We start from the raw sequence: 13,601 nt of genomic DNA on the forward strand, positions 1-13,601 counted from the left end.
CGCTTCAGTGACCCTTCACCTCCCTACTGCTCCCATTCCTGACATTCCAGCCGTGACTCTGAGGGTCTTGGTGGCTCTGAGGGGCTGGGTATAGCTATGAGGGTCCCAAAACTGCCTGTCAATCCAATATACTGAAAGTAAAACATCTCTCAACATCTTTACACAATAGAGCACCGCAATATCGCTAGAGGGCGCTAAGTCTAAGGTTTGTGTACTTTTTTATTTGTATTATAATCCCCATATAAGAACTTTGTTTGAAAAATAAACAAATCAGCCCGCCGGTTTCACTCATAATGGATATGAAGAATGAATTGACTGCGAGAAAACGCTGATGTTACTGCTGCCGAATTAGTCAAATATCCGCTAGAGACAAACTATATGAGAAATAATGAGTGACTATCGTAAACGATACAGAGACACTTCCCGACAATATCGCAGAGACAGTTTGTTTATTTTTGGACCGCAATTCTTATATGAGATGATTTTAAGATGACCCAATGGCTGCCATGGCTTATGTGTGATATTCTTATTGGCGAAATAGAAGGGCAGATGTCCCTGCTCCCGTGGCAGTCAGCAATTAGGCTAATGAGGTACATAACGAATGGAGACATCACATCATATGAGAGCAGTAATTAATTGCAAGTGTAAAAATAGTTCTCTGTCAAGCATCAACACCTTTTGCTGATCTTGTAGTCTGTCTGTCTGTCTGTCTGTCTGTCTGATAGTGTGCTGATATCACAACTCTATAGAAACTATAGAAAGTTAATCCATATTGACTCAGATATCCTGAGTTTAGGTATCAGTGTTTTGCCGTACAGGCTGAGATCTCTCTCTCTCTCTCTTTCTCTCTCTCTGCTAGACTAGTTAGCGTGTATTCTGTCTGGTTAGCTTGTTCTCGTTGGTCTTTTGTGTGTTCCACAATGCTCTACTTTGCAGGTTACAGAGATTTAAGAACTTTGAACAAACTGTTCTGTGCCTGACCTAGTTTCATTACAGTTTTCCATTGCAGGCAAAAAGTTATAGTTTTACTGAAAAGCATGGGGAATTTATGTTGGCATCCTTTCAGAACTAGGCCAAAGGATGGAAAACGTCAACGCATAATGGAGTGGACTGCTCCTCAGGTAGTTGAAGGCGTACGGAATGAATACCTTTTCATAGAGAATAAACAGAACCAAATGCCATGAGAAAGGCTAACATGTTCACTAGGCTAACACTGTCACGTTCAGTAAATTATAGCAAAGAACTAGAACTCGAAGTTCCATTATTTGTTTCCTACTGTATGTTGACACTATAGAGACTTGGACCAAATTCAATTGCATTCAGACTTCAGAGCAGAAGCAAACACTGCACATTTCAGAGAGCATGCAACAGGAAAAATAATACTGTACTGGACTAGTGACCCTGGCTACATCTGTGTGGGGGGTACAGACAATAATAAGACGTGCTGCCTGGCCAACCTTCCCGCCACTGTTCTATTTCCAGGCGCCACCGCCACTGAAATAGATTTTAATAAAATGTTTTAATGCATCTGGGTACCTGAGAAGTTGAAATAGAGAAATATATCTATTTGTACGGCACAGAATCCTGTCATTATAAAAACAATCTTTTTCGAAATAGTAAAAAAAAACAACACCCCTCTCCCCCCAGAACAGAGACAAAACATTGAATGTGTGAGCGGAGCCTAAAAGTGCGTTCAGATTTGAATGGTTAGAGCGGCGCGATTACATACAAAGCCAAAGCAAAGACGAGAATTGCGCGAACGGGCACGACCTGAAACGAGGCCTGAAACCGAGGCGGATATATACAGTATATATTCAGGTCTGAACGCAGCTTTAGGCACTGTGTTCAGTTCTCAATGGTGTTCTCCCCGCAGTGTTTTATCATTCCATATGCTGTACCTTTGTATGATAAACATTACTACATTAACAGTAACACACTCCCTTTTGAAGTTGATACTCTATTGATGATGTCTTAACACACACGTCATTGGACAAAGATCAAAGCTCAGACTGAGGTCCCTGTCAGATAGAAGCCAAACAAAAGTTGTTAAATAAATACATTGCCTTATTCACTACACGGCCGCAAACATTACGTCTAATCATTTTTACCTCGCCTTCACATGTATAACTTTTAACTGATAGTTTATTCCAGATGAAGTACCTCTCTAAATACCTCTGCTCAGATTATAAGCTTACTGAAATAGCCCGAAGTCAGTCGACCGTGTAATGTTGAAATAAGTCCAGCACCCTCAGTGGAGTAAATTGAGCTGCACTGAGTTTGTACAGGGATTGTGTTGTGTTTTTAATAGATGAATACAGTATTTGCCAAACAGTGGGTTGGGACCCATGTTGGGCCACACAGCCATTTAAAAGGGTCGCAAATATTTGTTTTCATCCTTACCTTACCTTCACTACCTGTCACTTCAGCCTTGCTGAATTAAACCATTCCCTTCACACACTGTTTAAAAGGAAGTATAAGGATGGAATAACAATTTGTTAAAGATGGAGTGCCGTGATTTTTGCACTCAGTTTTCCATGTGTCTATGGAGTTAACATTACTCCAATAGACCCCCAGGTGTGGTTATAATATTCAAATATGTCTTTGTATTTTTGGTTGGTTTGGCTGAAAGCCTTTGAGTCAAAATGCTCAATCGAAAGACACCATTTTAGTGACATCATAACCCTAACCCTAGTCTAACCCCTCCCCACAACTGCTGTGGTCGAAGCTTAAGTTCAGGTGGGTATTTTTGAGTGTCGCAGCCACTCCAATGCCCAGCTTTGTCCGTCCCTGGCTGTGTCCCTGTGTCCCTATATGTTTAGGGTACCAACAGCGGGCGCTGTTGCACCAGTCACTTTATCTTTTAACGTTCACTAGATTTTCTGTGGTCTGGGGTTTTCTGGGTCAAACAAGTGCTCTGATTTGCCTGAGGTAAGAGTCCACAAATCCCATATATGTCATAAGAATTTGCCAGCAGATGTCACTGTTGAGGGATTTTGCCTGTTTTCATTGCAGCGCAAAAGGCTTCAGAACACACCCTAGAACACAGGAAATCAAGTTCAGGTTGTGTGGGTGTAATCGAGGTCATAAAACCTAAAGAGATAAAAGATTAAAAAAAATAATTAAAATGTATAATGTCATGAAACGTATAATGAACTGGTGGGTGTGGCCACATAAAACATAATTTTGACACTTTCTGTACACTTTTTTGAAAAACATATTCCTCCCAGTATAATCATAGTACCCGATGATCATGTTTTAGGGGGGGATCACAGCACTCTTTAATTTTAGCATTCATGTACTGTGCAAATCTACTAGAAGAGTGGTCCTTCTGCGGCTCTCCTCTTTATTGTTTGGCTGTGAGGATCCAGGGTGGTCGATCAGTCTACACATGCAGAGCGAGACAGCAACTTAAGACCTGCGTGTCCTTCATTAAAGGTGCAGTGTAAACAAGTCCACGGCAGTCAAAACAAGCCAACTAATCTCAATCTGTCTGGGTCTTGCTATCTCCTCACGTTCACCGGATGCATCTGTTTTGTAATATCCCAGCATGTTATATATTTATTATTTACATGAGGTTAGTCTCGGTAGACTAAGCACATGCAAATATCTATGTTATGCATAACATATACAGTAAACAGTTGCACATTGTCTGTAATATGTATTGTTTTATTTTAAGGATATTGAGTGAACAGATTTAAGTAAAGATACTTTCTATATTATTTCTATAATTCTACACTGTATCGTTTCTTTTCTGAGGTTTCCATGTTTTAAAAGTCATACAACACCCATCTTAGTACAAGCCTCAATTATTGTGATCATGCTGCTCATTGTGTTGCAATGCTCAGTCGCTCACAGATGTGTGATGAAGTATAAATTAGGCTTTAGATCAGTTTTTTACAACCATTACTGGATCAGGTCCCACTTATTATTTGGCCACCAGTGGTGGTTTATGCTCTACAGCATATGTGCCTTTGTGCTTTGACTGCATGCTATGGAGTTATGTGTTCAACAAGGGCCTTGAGTGTTTGTGTTGTAGTAGCCTCGCGTAGCCAGACAACTATTCCACAATCTCCAAATGCTATATAGAGTCTGGAACTACACAAAATATTTTTTTACATATCTTTAGAGCTTATTTTTTTAAATTTCCATTTCTGCAAAACAGCAAACAATATATGCTTAGATGATTTCTAATTTATATTAGGATCCAGGCGCATGCCACATATATAGGCTCCGGCCGTTGTGTGTTCGAGTCCCGTTCATGACGACCTTGGCTGCATGTCTCTCCCACTCTCTCACCCCCACCCTCCTGTCTGTCTTCACCGTAACTATCAATAAAAGGCACAAAAGCCCAGAAAATGATACATTTGCACGACTGCAAAGAGCGAAATGGAAGTGGGGAGGAGGCTCCACTTCCGCTTTATATTTTACTCATCATAGCACTTCCGTTGCTCCAGACTGTTTGACGGAAGCATTTGGAAAATGCGAGAGGCAACAGTCTAGCAACGCGAGACTAGTGTTGTAGTGAACATCTTACCAGAGCTTTCGTCTCCTCTTCATCTTTGTAATAGACGAGCTGGTCTCCACGCAGGACAAACCAGCGTGTGTGCCAGCTCTTCACAAAGCCTCCTTGCTTCTTCAGCCACCCACATTTGATGACACTGGACTTTCCCGGGCCCTGCGTGTGGGTTTGGGTGACGACGGCCTGGCCTCCGCTGCTGCTGTGCTGCTGGGGACTGCTGGGCGACACCACGGACTGCTCTTCCATTGTCAGGGCGGTTTAGGAGCTCCGTAACCTGCAAGACATATTTTTATTTTATTTTATGTTTATTTATTATTCAAGTTTTTCCGTTTTACATGTGCGTCACGTTTGCAAAAATGCATGAGAAAACATGAATCAGATAAAGTCTGCCGATATAGTGGGGATGAATAGAGCACTGTTCCCCTTGGGGGGGGGGGGGGGGGTTGAAATGGTAGCTGTGCCATCAGAACATCAGAACATCAGATAAAATGTTCAGAAAAAACACAAAGCTTATCTATCGGGTCAGATCTAACACGGCCGCATTTACCCATACTGTGCATATTTCTGTTCTCTGACTCTGGTTTATTCTCTGTTATTATTTTTGTAATCTTCTTGGAAAGCAAATGTCTCATACAGTGTGAGGAGGTGCTATGTGAGAAGAGTGCAGGAACGGAGATGTGAGAGGAGGCATTTCTAGCCTACTGTAGGTCAGATAACAACAAACTCTTAATCCTTTATCTCAGTGGTTTTCAACCAGTGGTCCGGGGACCACCAGTGGTCCTTGAGGGGGGTTCCAGGTGGTCCCCAGCTAAATGATGGAGAGTTGGTAACCAAATGGACTTTTATATATCGTTATGGTTCTATTTGGTTTCATTTTATGCTCTTTTATATCTGCATTACTTAATTTACAAGAAGTCTACACATTTAAAGAGTATGTAGGATAATTGTTATTTTGATCAACGTTTGCCTGTTATCTCTCCTAATGGTACCAACATCAATACAGCATGGTATTGCACAGAATCTTATCCAATGACAGCAAAATATTCGTACATTTTGGGTCTGAGAGTCTAATGTCATCAAATGGTGGTCCGTGGCTCAAATGCTGAATAAATGCTGATGTCAAATTATGCTGCATTACATTGCATTGCTGCACGGCCGAATGCATGGCCAAATCTATTATTTGTGCGACCTATTTAGCCTTAGTGGTGTTCTCTTGGCCGCCTTTGACCGACCAAAACTATAGCGATACAGTTACAACAACAACCTATGTTTCTGCTGTCAATATCAAACAATTAACAGTTTCGGCTCTTGGTCAGGAAAGGGGGTATTTTCTGGTCCTGTGAATGGAAAATTACATCGTTTACAGCTTTACCAAGCTGATGGCTGCTCAGGTGGACACCTGATATGCACCTGATTCCAGTGTCCCATGAGCCTTTGTGTTTTGTGTGTGCATAACTTCCTCTTGCTGTTGCTGCTGTGAGTGATCAGTGTTGCCAAATTTTGCAAGAGAATCAAGCAGCTAGGTCTATGAAAACAAGCACAAATATTTTTTCAGATGTCCGTGGACAATTACATATTAATCTGGGGTTCCTTGACATGAAGAAATGTGGGAACCACTGGTTTAAACAACATTAGGAAACAAGCCCAAATATGCAACTACTCTCATACATCACATTTATAATCCTGCTTCAAACTTCCTGTATCCTGTTTTAGAGGCTGAGTGAGCACATTCACACTGTTAAATCTGACAGTGGGCGTGACAGACAGGCATATTATTTTTGCTAGAGTCAGCGGTAAATGTTCCCAACGTTTTCTGGAGGTTTGTTTTAAGCTAGGCCTGGTGGTGGTGGTGATGATGGGGGGGAGGGTGCTGTCCAGATGACCCAGAGAACAAGATGAGGACCAGATGTTGTGGCACAACAAGGTTTTTCATCCAGTCAGCACTGGAACAAGTGCAGCAGGTCTGCTGAGGTGGCCTTTGTTCTGGTCCTGACCCACACACAGTCACATCAGAGCCATAGAGTAAGACAGAGTTACGCAAACTCCGTTCACTTCATGGGGGCCAGTCCAATGGCGGCTCTTATTGAATGGGGACAACCGGAAGTATTGAATGGGAACAAGCGGACGTTTACGGAATGCATTGGGAGTCTATGGGCTCGCGTGAGTACATGAACCACGTGACCGTGCTGTTTTCTGCCTGCCCCCTCAATATCGCAACTATTGGATGGCTCTGAGTCACACTAAGGTCACATTCACACCCAATACTTCGGTAGACTCAATGCGAATGGGCGGAGAAGTTGAGCTGTGTTTGCCTTCATACTGCGCTGTCGTCCGCAGCAATTGGAAACGCAGCAGGGACCTTTATCAATGTGTTCAATTCATAAACTACACGGTGAAATATATATGTGTTAAAAGAATATATACTTTGAGTAATATTTAGGACTTTAGGACGTAAAGTGATGGTAACGTGGTTGCAGTGTGATCATCGGGGACTGGATGTGTGTGTGTGTGAGTGTGTGTGTGCGTGCATGCGTGCGTGCGCAATAACGGATGTCTACAAATTTACCAACTTGTTTTATAAATAAGCGGCTAGCCTACTAAAGCCTATATACATTAAATAAACCTGCTAAGTTAATAGTAGTAGCCTACTACTGTCTACACACATACCACTTTTATCTGACTCCAGATCAGCGGAGCCGCCCGTCAGGATTCCCGGTCCAGGTCTGTACTACGAGCACAAACACTTTATGTCTTTATGAGTTTTGTTAGTTAGCTCTGGATTAGAACACATTATATATGTTTTTGTCTTATGTACCCACTACCCATTAAAGTAAAACATGGGACACAAAATTTACCTCCAGCAGCAACAGTGCTGCTGGAGGTCAGTGACCCTCAATACAGAGAAAAACACAAGTCAACGTGCGTGTGTGTGTGTGTGTGTGTGTGTGTGTGTGTGTGTGTGTGTGTGTGTGTGTGTGTGTGTGTGTGTGTGTGTGTGTGTGTGTGTTTTCATCTCAAGACGTGCATCTGTAAGACGTGAGGGGGGTGTTGGCAACTACTGATTTACAGGATTACTTATACATTTGTGGTTAATAAGAGGAAAGAGGCTTTCCAAAATAAATTATTTTGGATTGATTAAATTCCAAACAAATTCCGCCGGCTCGGACCGGGCTCAACATCCCAGGAAGAGGATTATGTATCAAAAATGTATCAGACTCGACAAGAAAATAGGCTATGCACGTCTTAAAAATCCTGACAGCTCTGAAAAAACCTTATGTTTCTGTATCAGTGGTGCTCAATATTTCATGTCAAGGACCCCAAACATTATATGTAATATGCCTCTGCCCCCCCCATCTGAAAATATGTTGTTCCAGGGACCTCCCCAGAAGCAAAGATTTGAGTTAAAATGTCCACTCTGTAATAATATATATTCAAAGATTTGAGGCACATTTTCACGAATTTAAAAAAATAGCAGACCTACAAGATCATAGCACGTGGCTTAAGTATAACAATGCTTTAAAACACCAAAAGGGGTTCCCGCCCAAAATGGGTTAATGTGGCGAGAGATTCTAAACCTTATGTCACCGTCACCGGATGAAAGTCATTCACTTCTAAAACTTTATAGCTTTGGTAGAATAACAAACAAACCCCATCATCTCACATGGAACACAGCTGTGTATCCTTTGTCTCTGAAGATGACAGAATGTAGTGAACATAATAACTGTGTGTGTGTGTGTGTGTGTGTGTGTGTGTGTGTGTGTGTGTGTGTGTGTGTGTGTGTGTGTGTGTGTGTGTGATCTACATATAGGCATGTGCGTACGACGTGGTTGTTTTATGGTTAAAAATATGTTGGCATTAGGGTTAGGGAGAAGCATTTAAAGGTTATGTTTTTTCAAATGCCTTTAAAAGAAATCGCTGTTCTAAAATTCTGATGAAGTATAGTAATACAATAATGTGCGCGCGCGTGCGTGTGTGTGTGTGTGTGTGTGTTTGCGGGTGTGGGGTGTGTGGGTGTATGGTTGTGTGTGTACGTAATCTACATATAGGCATGTGCGTACGACGTGCGTGCGTGCCTATACGCAGGCCCATGTGCATGGGTTTCTGTTTTGTGTATAATCCTTTGTTGCGCTAACATTCCGTCTCATGTGCCTCATGCCCTGCCGAGTATAAAAGGGTCCCATTGATGAAGCCTGATGAATACAATATTTACTATAGTCTAGCGAATAGGCATGGGGCAGGCTATGTGGCAGTAATAACCGAAGGATAGAAAAGAATATCGGTAGTTAAAAACAGAAATATGAATATACTGTAGCCAGTGGTGATTTGAGGATTCAAGCAAACACTTACTGGTAGAGTTACTAAATATACCGGTAGGTGATTTTATATTATTATCCTACCTGGCCTGGGTCGCGTTCTTTCCCCATTGATGGTGCATTTATATAGCGCCTTTATCCAAGGCGCTTTACAGAGATTGTGCATTACATTCACCCATTCATACACCGATGGCAGCGGAAACCATGCAAGGCACCAACTAGCACATCGGGAGCAATTAGGGGTTCAGTGTCTTGCTCAAGGACACTTCGACAGTAACTCTGGGGGAGCCCGGGTTCGAACTGGCAACCTTACGGTTACCATCCAGGCACTCTACCCCAGAGCCACCGCCGCCAACGGTGATGCTATATTACCGCCGCCAAATTAATTTCACCAGAAATAGACTCTATCAAGTATGTGTGACTGACTCTCATAAGCGATACAGAACCACTTCCGACAATATTGCAGAGACAAACAGTTACATACAGTTTGTTTATTTTTGGACCACAATGCTGCTTTAATATGAGATGATTTTAAGATGACCCCATTTTATTCTCCATGGAGAAAAACTTTCCCGACCCAGGAGATGAACGAGTGACGTCAGGAGTCACTTCGGTAATCTATTCACATGCCAGCTTACTTAATACATCCCTATGGGGTAATAGTTCAACACACACACACACACACACACACACACACACACACACACACACACACACACACACACACACACACACACACACACACACACACACATCTTAACCAAATAAGCAGTATATATTAAGTTAACTGGATACTAGAAACCTCCTATTTTTCCTCTACACAAAATATATTTGCCAAAAATAAGTGACCTGTTGTGAGCTTGCAGATCTGCTAAATTTGCTAAATGTTCGTTAAGGAACAGAGAGCTTATACAATCTTTGTAATGCACTCTATGAATACGATATTGACCCATCTTTTCATTAGGAGGTTCCCTGCTTACACAGGATATTTGTTCCCCATATGGGAATGTGAGGGAGCTCCCCCGGCACACAGAAAGCCTAGAAGACCAATGTTTAACATCTCTTTGTTAGAAACCTGCACCCAAGCTTGGACGAAATGAGAGAGTAGCCACACACCACAAATGTAACTAAAAGGGGCGCTTCACAGAGCGAGCTCCAAGCGAGCTCCGAGCTCAATTTCTCAGTCATGTATGACATATCTATGATGTATGACACTATTTGGGCAAGGTCAGTCCAAAATCGACCGCCACTGGCTACATTGATCCCCCCAAAAGTAAAGTTTCTTTCACATTTGTGTGAAATGCAAAGTGGGCTGTTACAGAGCCACCATGAATACTGGACAACTCACCCCGGTGCTTGCCCGTTTTTCCTCCCGGGATTTTCACCAGTGAGGGGGATAACTTTGTAATATGCTTTTGGCTGTTTGTATTATTTTTGGAAAAATATAAAAATCCCCACATATCATACAACAATTTATGTGAACAGACTTCACTGTAGTAGCTTTTCATAAATTATATTTGTACTTAGGCTGTCTGCTGTCATGAAAGTTTATAGTTAGAGAAATTCAAAGTCCAGCCGTCTGCTGTCCCACCCCTCACTGGGGAACATTCTGGGAGGAAAACAGAAACGGGGTGAGTTGTCTTGTTACCGCCACCATGAGGCCAATTAGAAAATATGCAGGAAGTGACTCGGTTGTCCTGGCACTGGCACCACACATCTGGTCCTGATCCAAATGTATTTTGCAAGATTAACTCTGGACACTGAGGCCCTCATTTATCAATCGAGTGTCAAATCTGCCACAGATTCGAGTGCAGGTTTCGTAGTACACCCACGTCGCCACGGCATTTATAAAGTGATCGCAAACAGCTGATCCTTCCTTAATTTTGTTCTCACGTTAATAAATGTCACGGCTGAATTTGATCTGGCACGCCCTAAGAAATCAAGCCTCGCCCTCGTTTTTGCGACCTGAACCACTGCTATACGATCTGGAAACCATGGTTACCGTGCCTTTCTGCCCGCCTCACCCCCCTCTCTCATACACACACACACACACACACCTATATAGCCTACCTATATCTCCGATGCAGTTCCCACTTGCGCTGGGAGCATGGCACGGTACATTTGGCATTGAGCGTCGGGTTTATTATATTGCAGAAAGACATTGCAGCCTGCTGTAGATTAGGCTAAAGTAGGCTATACCACGCTGGGACTCTCCGCAGCTGAGCTGCAGCACTATAGCTGCACTATACTCTCCAACGTCCCGTCATGGAAATATTTCAGCACAGACAGCCCAAATCCTCGCATGTATGCGCTCATGCAAAACACTGTTTAAATGGCTTAAGCATCTCTTGCAACTGTTGTTGTTTTTAATTGCGCGATTTTATCTCCTACTAATTTCATATGACACATGTATTCCTTAACATTTTTATTTATTTATTTTTTACATGTAGCCCATATACATTATACATACATTTTATATAAACATTTTAGGAGTGAATACATATATGTTTAGATGCCTGTGACAGCCTCTCAGCAGTTCAGACAAGGCTGCTCCGCTTGTGTAAGACAGAAAAACAGCCAAGGACAAAGCGTACGCCAGCTCGCGACCAGACGTGACTATTTGTCCTACTCAAGTTCAATTTCAAGCTTTGCCGGAAATGTTAAATGCCGAAAATGTCGGTAATTTCGGCGTGCGCCCATATTTTGGCGTACGCACGGTTGATAAATGAGGGCCCTAATATCTTAAACACCCAAAATCCAAATCAGATCCAGGGATTAAAAGTGGGCCCTGGTTATCAATAATAGAGGGTATATCCACGTGACATCATCCTCATACCCGGAAGTTATGCGGGGAACGCCTACCGTACCGAGTGTCAAAAAACTACTTTCTGGCCTTGACAGCCCATACGTCCAAACAGAAAAGTCCTATCTGATTGCATTAAACTATGTTAAACTTACTTTGCAACTCACTTTGACACACACTTTATGCATGCGCATACCCTCTATAAACCCACGATACAGGGGTGGGGGGAACATTTTGAGGGTCGTACTGTACTGTATATGTGGGCAATGGTCACACAACAAACTGTTCTCTCATCTAAAATCTGAAGCGCTACTTAAGATCCATAATGGCTCCCAGATGAACAGCACACATAAATTCTTAATTTATTTCCTTTAGCGAGTGACAGACAGTGCCATTACCGCAGCCAGACCATCTGTCTTGCTGTCTACAGTCTTTGGCACCGCCGTCTCACAGCTGCTCTGCTCCATATAGGCCACAGTGCATGGCGGTTAATGCTCCTACCAGGTCTCTGTGGGCACTGATGTGCCCATGCGAAACTTAAAAAAAAAGAATCACCATCATAGCTGGTTGAGACAGCAAAACTTAGTCCTGTGACTTTCAACCTTTACTTCCCCATTTCAAGGACCCGCAGTGTGATATGCAGGCCACAGAACAGACCTTCATTTGATACACTATTCTAAATCTCTGGGACACTCAGTTTACTTATAGACCCATGAGGGTCCATTTGGACGTCTGGTGGTCCCCGGACCTGAGTTACGAAGAACCAGTGAGTTAGTCTTTGCAGATATCTCCTTTGGCAGCTACTGTAGGATTCCTTAATATGCTAACACGCCCAAAGATGATTGTGTCTAAAATAAAAAACAGTGGTTTTCATTAGTGTTAGGACCCCCATTTGCTACGCTTCATATCTCTGGGGGACCCCATTCTAGACTGTAAATCTATTTAACTCTTTTCCAGGGAGTGCCCAGTTAAATGATTGCTAGTTAGGAACCAATAGACTATAACTCTGAGAGCTGATTGCTATTTAGAAAGAAAATGGACGCCTAATCAATCAGCTCTCAGAGTTACAGTTCCATTTGCACACGGCACGCTCATAGTTAAATTAAGACTGTAACGGTGTAAATAAAAAAATCAATTAAAATAGTGCTCTATGGTCTAGTTTCCCAAACAGTGAGTCGGGACCCATTTGTGGTCACGGATACATTTTTATGGTGTCCTACATTTTGTTTTAAATTAAAATGAAATGAATTAAATAACTTCAAAGAAAATCACAGAAATTCCATAAATTAATCCATTAATTAGAAAACAAATGTAGTGAAAATAGCTGATCTCATTGCGAACTTGTAGATCTGCTATTTTCACTAGTTTGGGTACCGGGCATTCGGGTAAACAATTTCTCTTTTGGGTCATGAGCTAAAAGGTTTGAGAACCACTGGTCTGAGAATCACTACTGTAGACCATGCCAGTACCTACTACTGTCTGTGAAAATAAGCAGTCATATAGACAAACTTCTCCAACCATCCAGCTATGATGTAAACGTTTTAAATAGAAGCACACTCCCTTCCTTTGTCCCATGTGGGGAATGGGGATGCCCCCTACTTGTAGCATGTGTGCTGTCTGCATGTGCTTAAGACAAATATAACCCTCTGTTACCAAAGCTATGAGCTGGAGGAGCGGTTCCCAAGTCCCAACCTTTTCTGAATCAGGGTCCACTTGAAAACCTTGACAGCGTCCGTTGCCCACCCGTCTCTACCACGTTAAGTGGTCCGATGGGTTGGCCGCATGCCTTCATTGCATTTTCAGAGCATGATTATTTGAATGATCAATCAATCGATTGGATCAATGGAACTAACATAGTATACGTAAGGTCAGGGTCTTCAACATCAGGGGGACCCCTAGGAGGTCCTCAGAGTTACTACAGGCAGGGGGTCCGCCACATCTTTGTGTGATGGGAACCTTTTTATTT

At 42.4% G+C, this 13,601-nt stretch overlaps 1 protein-coding gene across 1 annotated transcript in view; it reads right to left on the minus strand.

The window, feature by feature from the left end:
- arhgap24 (Rho GTPase activating protein 24) overlaps positions 1-13,601 on the minus strand; it is a 97,126-nt gene that overhangs the window by 67,508 nt on the left and 16,017 nt on the right. Inside the window, exon 2 of the mRNA XM_083793683.1 lies at positions 4,535-4,793. Within this exon, the coding sequence (XP_083649809.1) occupies positions 4,535-4,765 (231 nt within the window). The 5' untranslated portion in view covers positions 4,766-4,793. The remainder of the gene's footprint in view (positions 1-4,534; positions 4,794-13,601) is intronic.

The sequence above is a fragment of the Protomyctophum parallelum genome (genome assembly GCF_964188405.1).
Source record: "Protomyctophum parallelum genome assembly, chromosome: 21".
Lineage (NCBI taxonomy): Eukaryota > Metazoa > Chordata > Actinopteri > Myctophiformes > Myctophidae > Protomyctophum > Protomyctophum parallelum.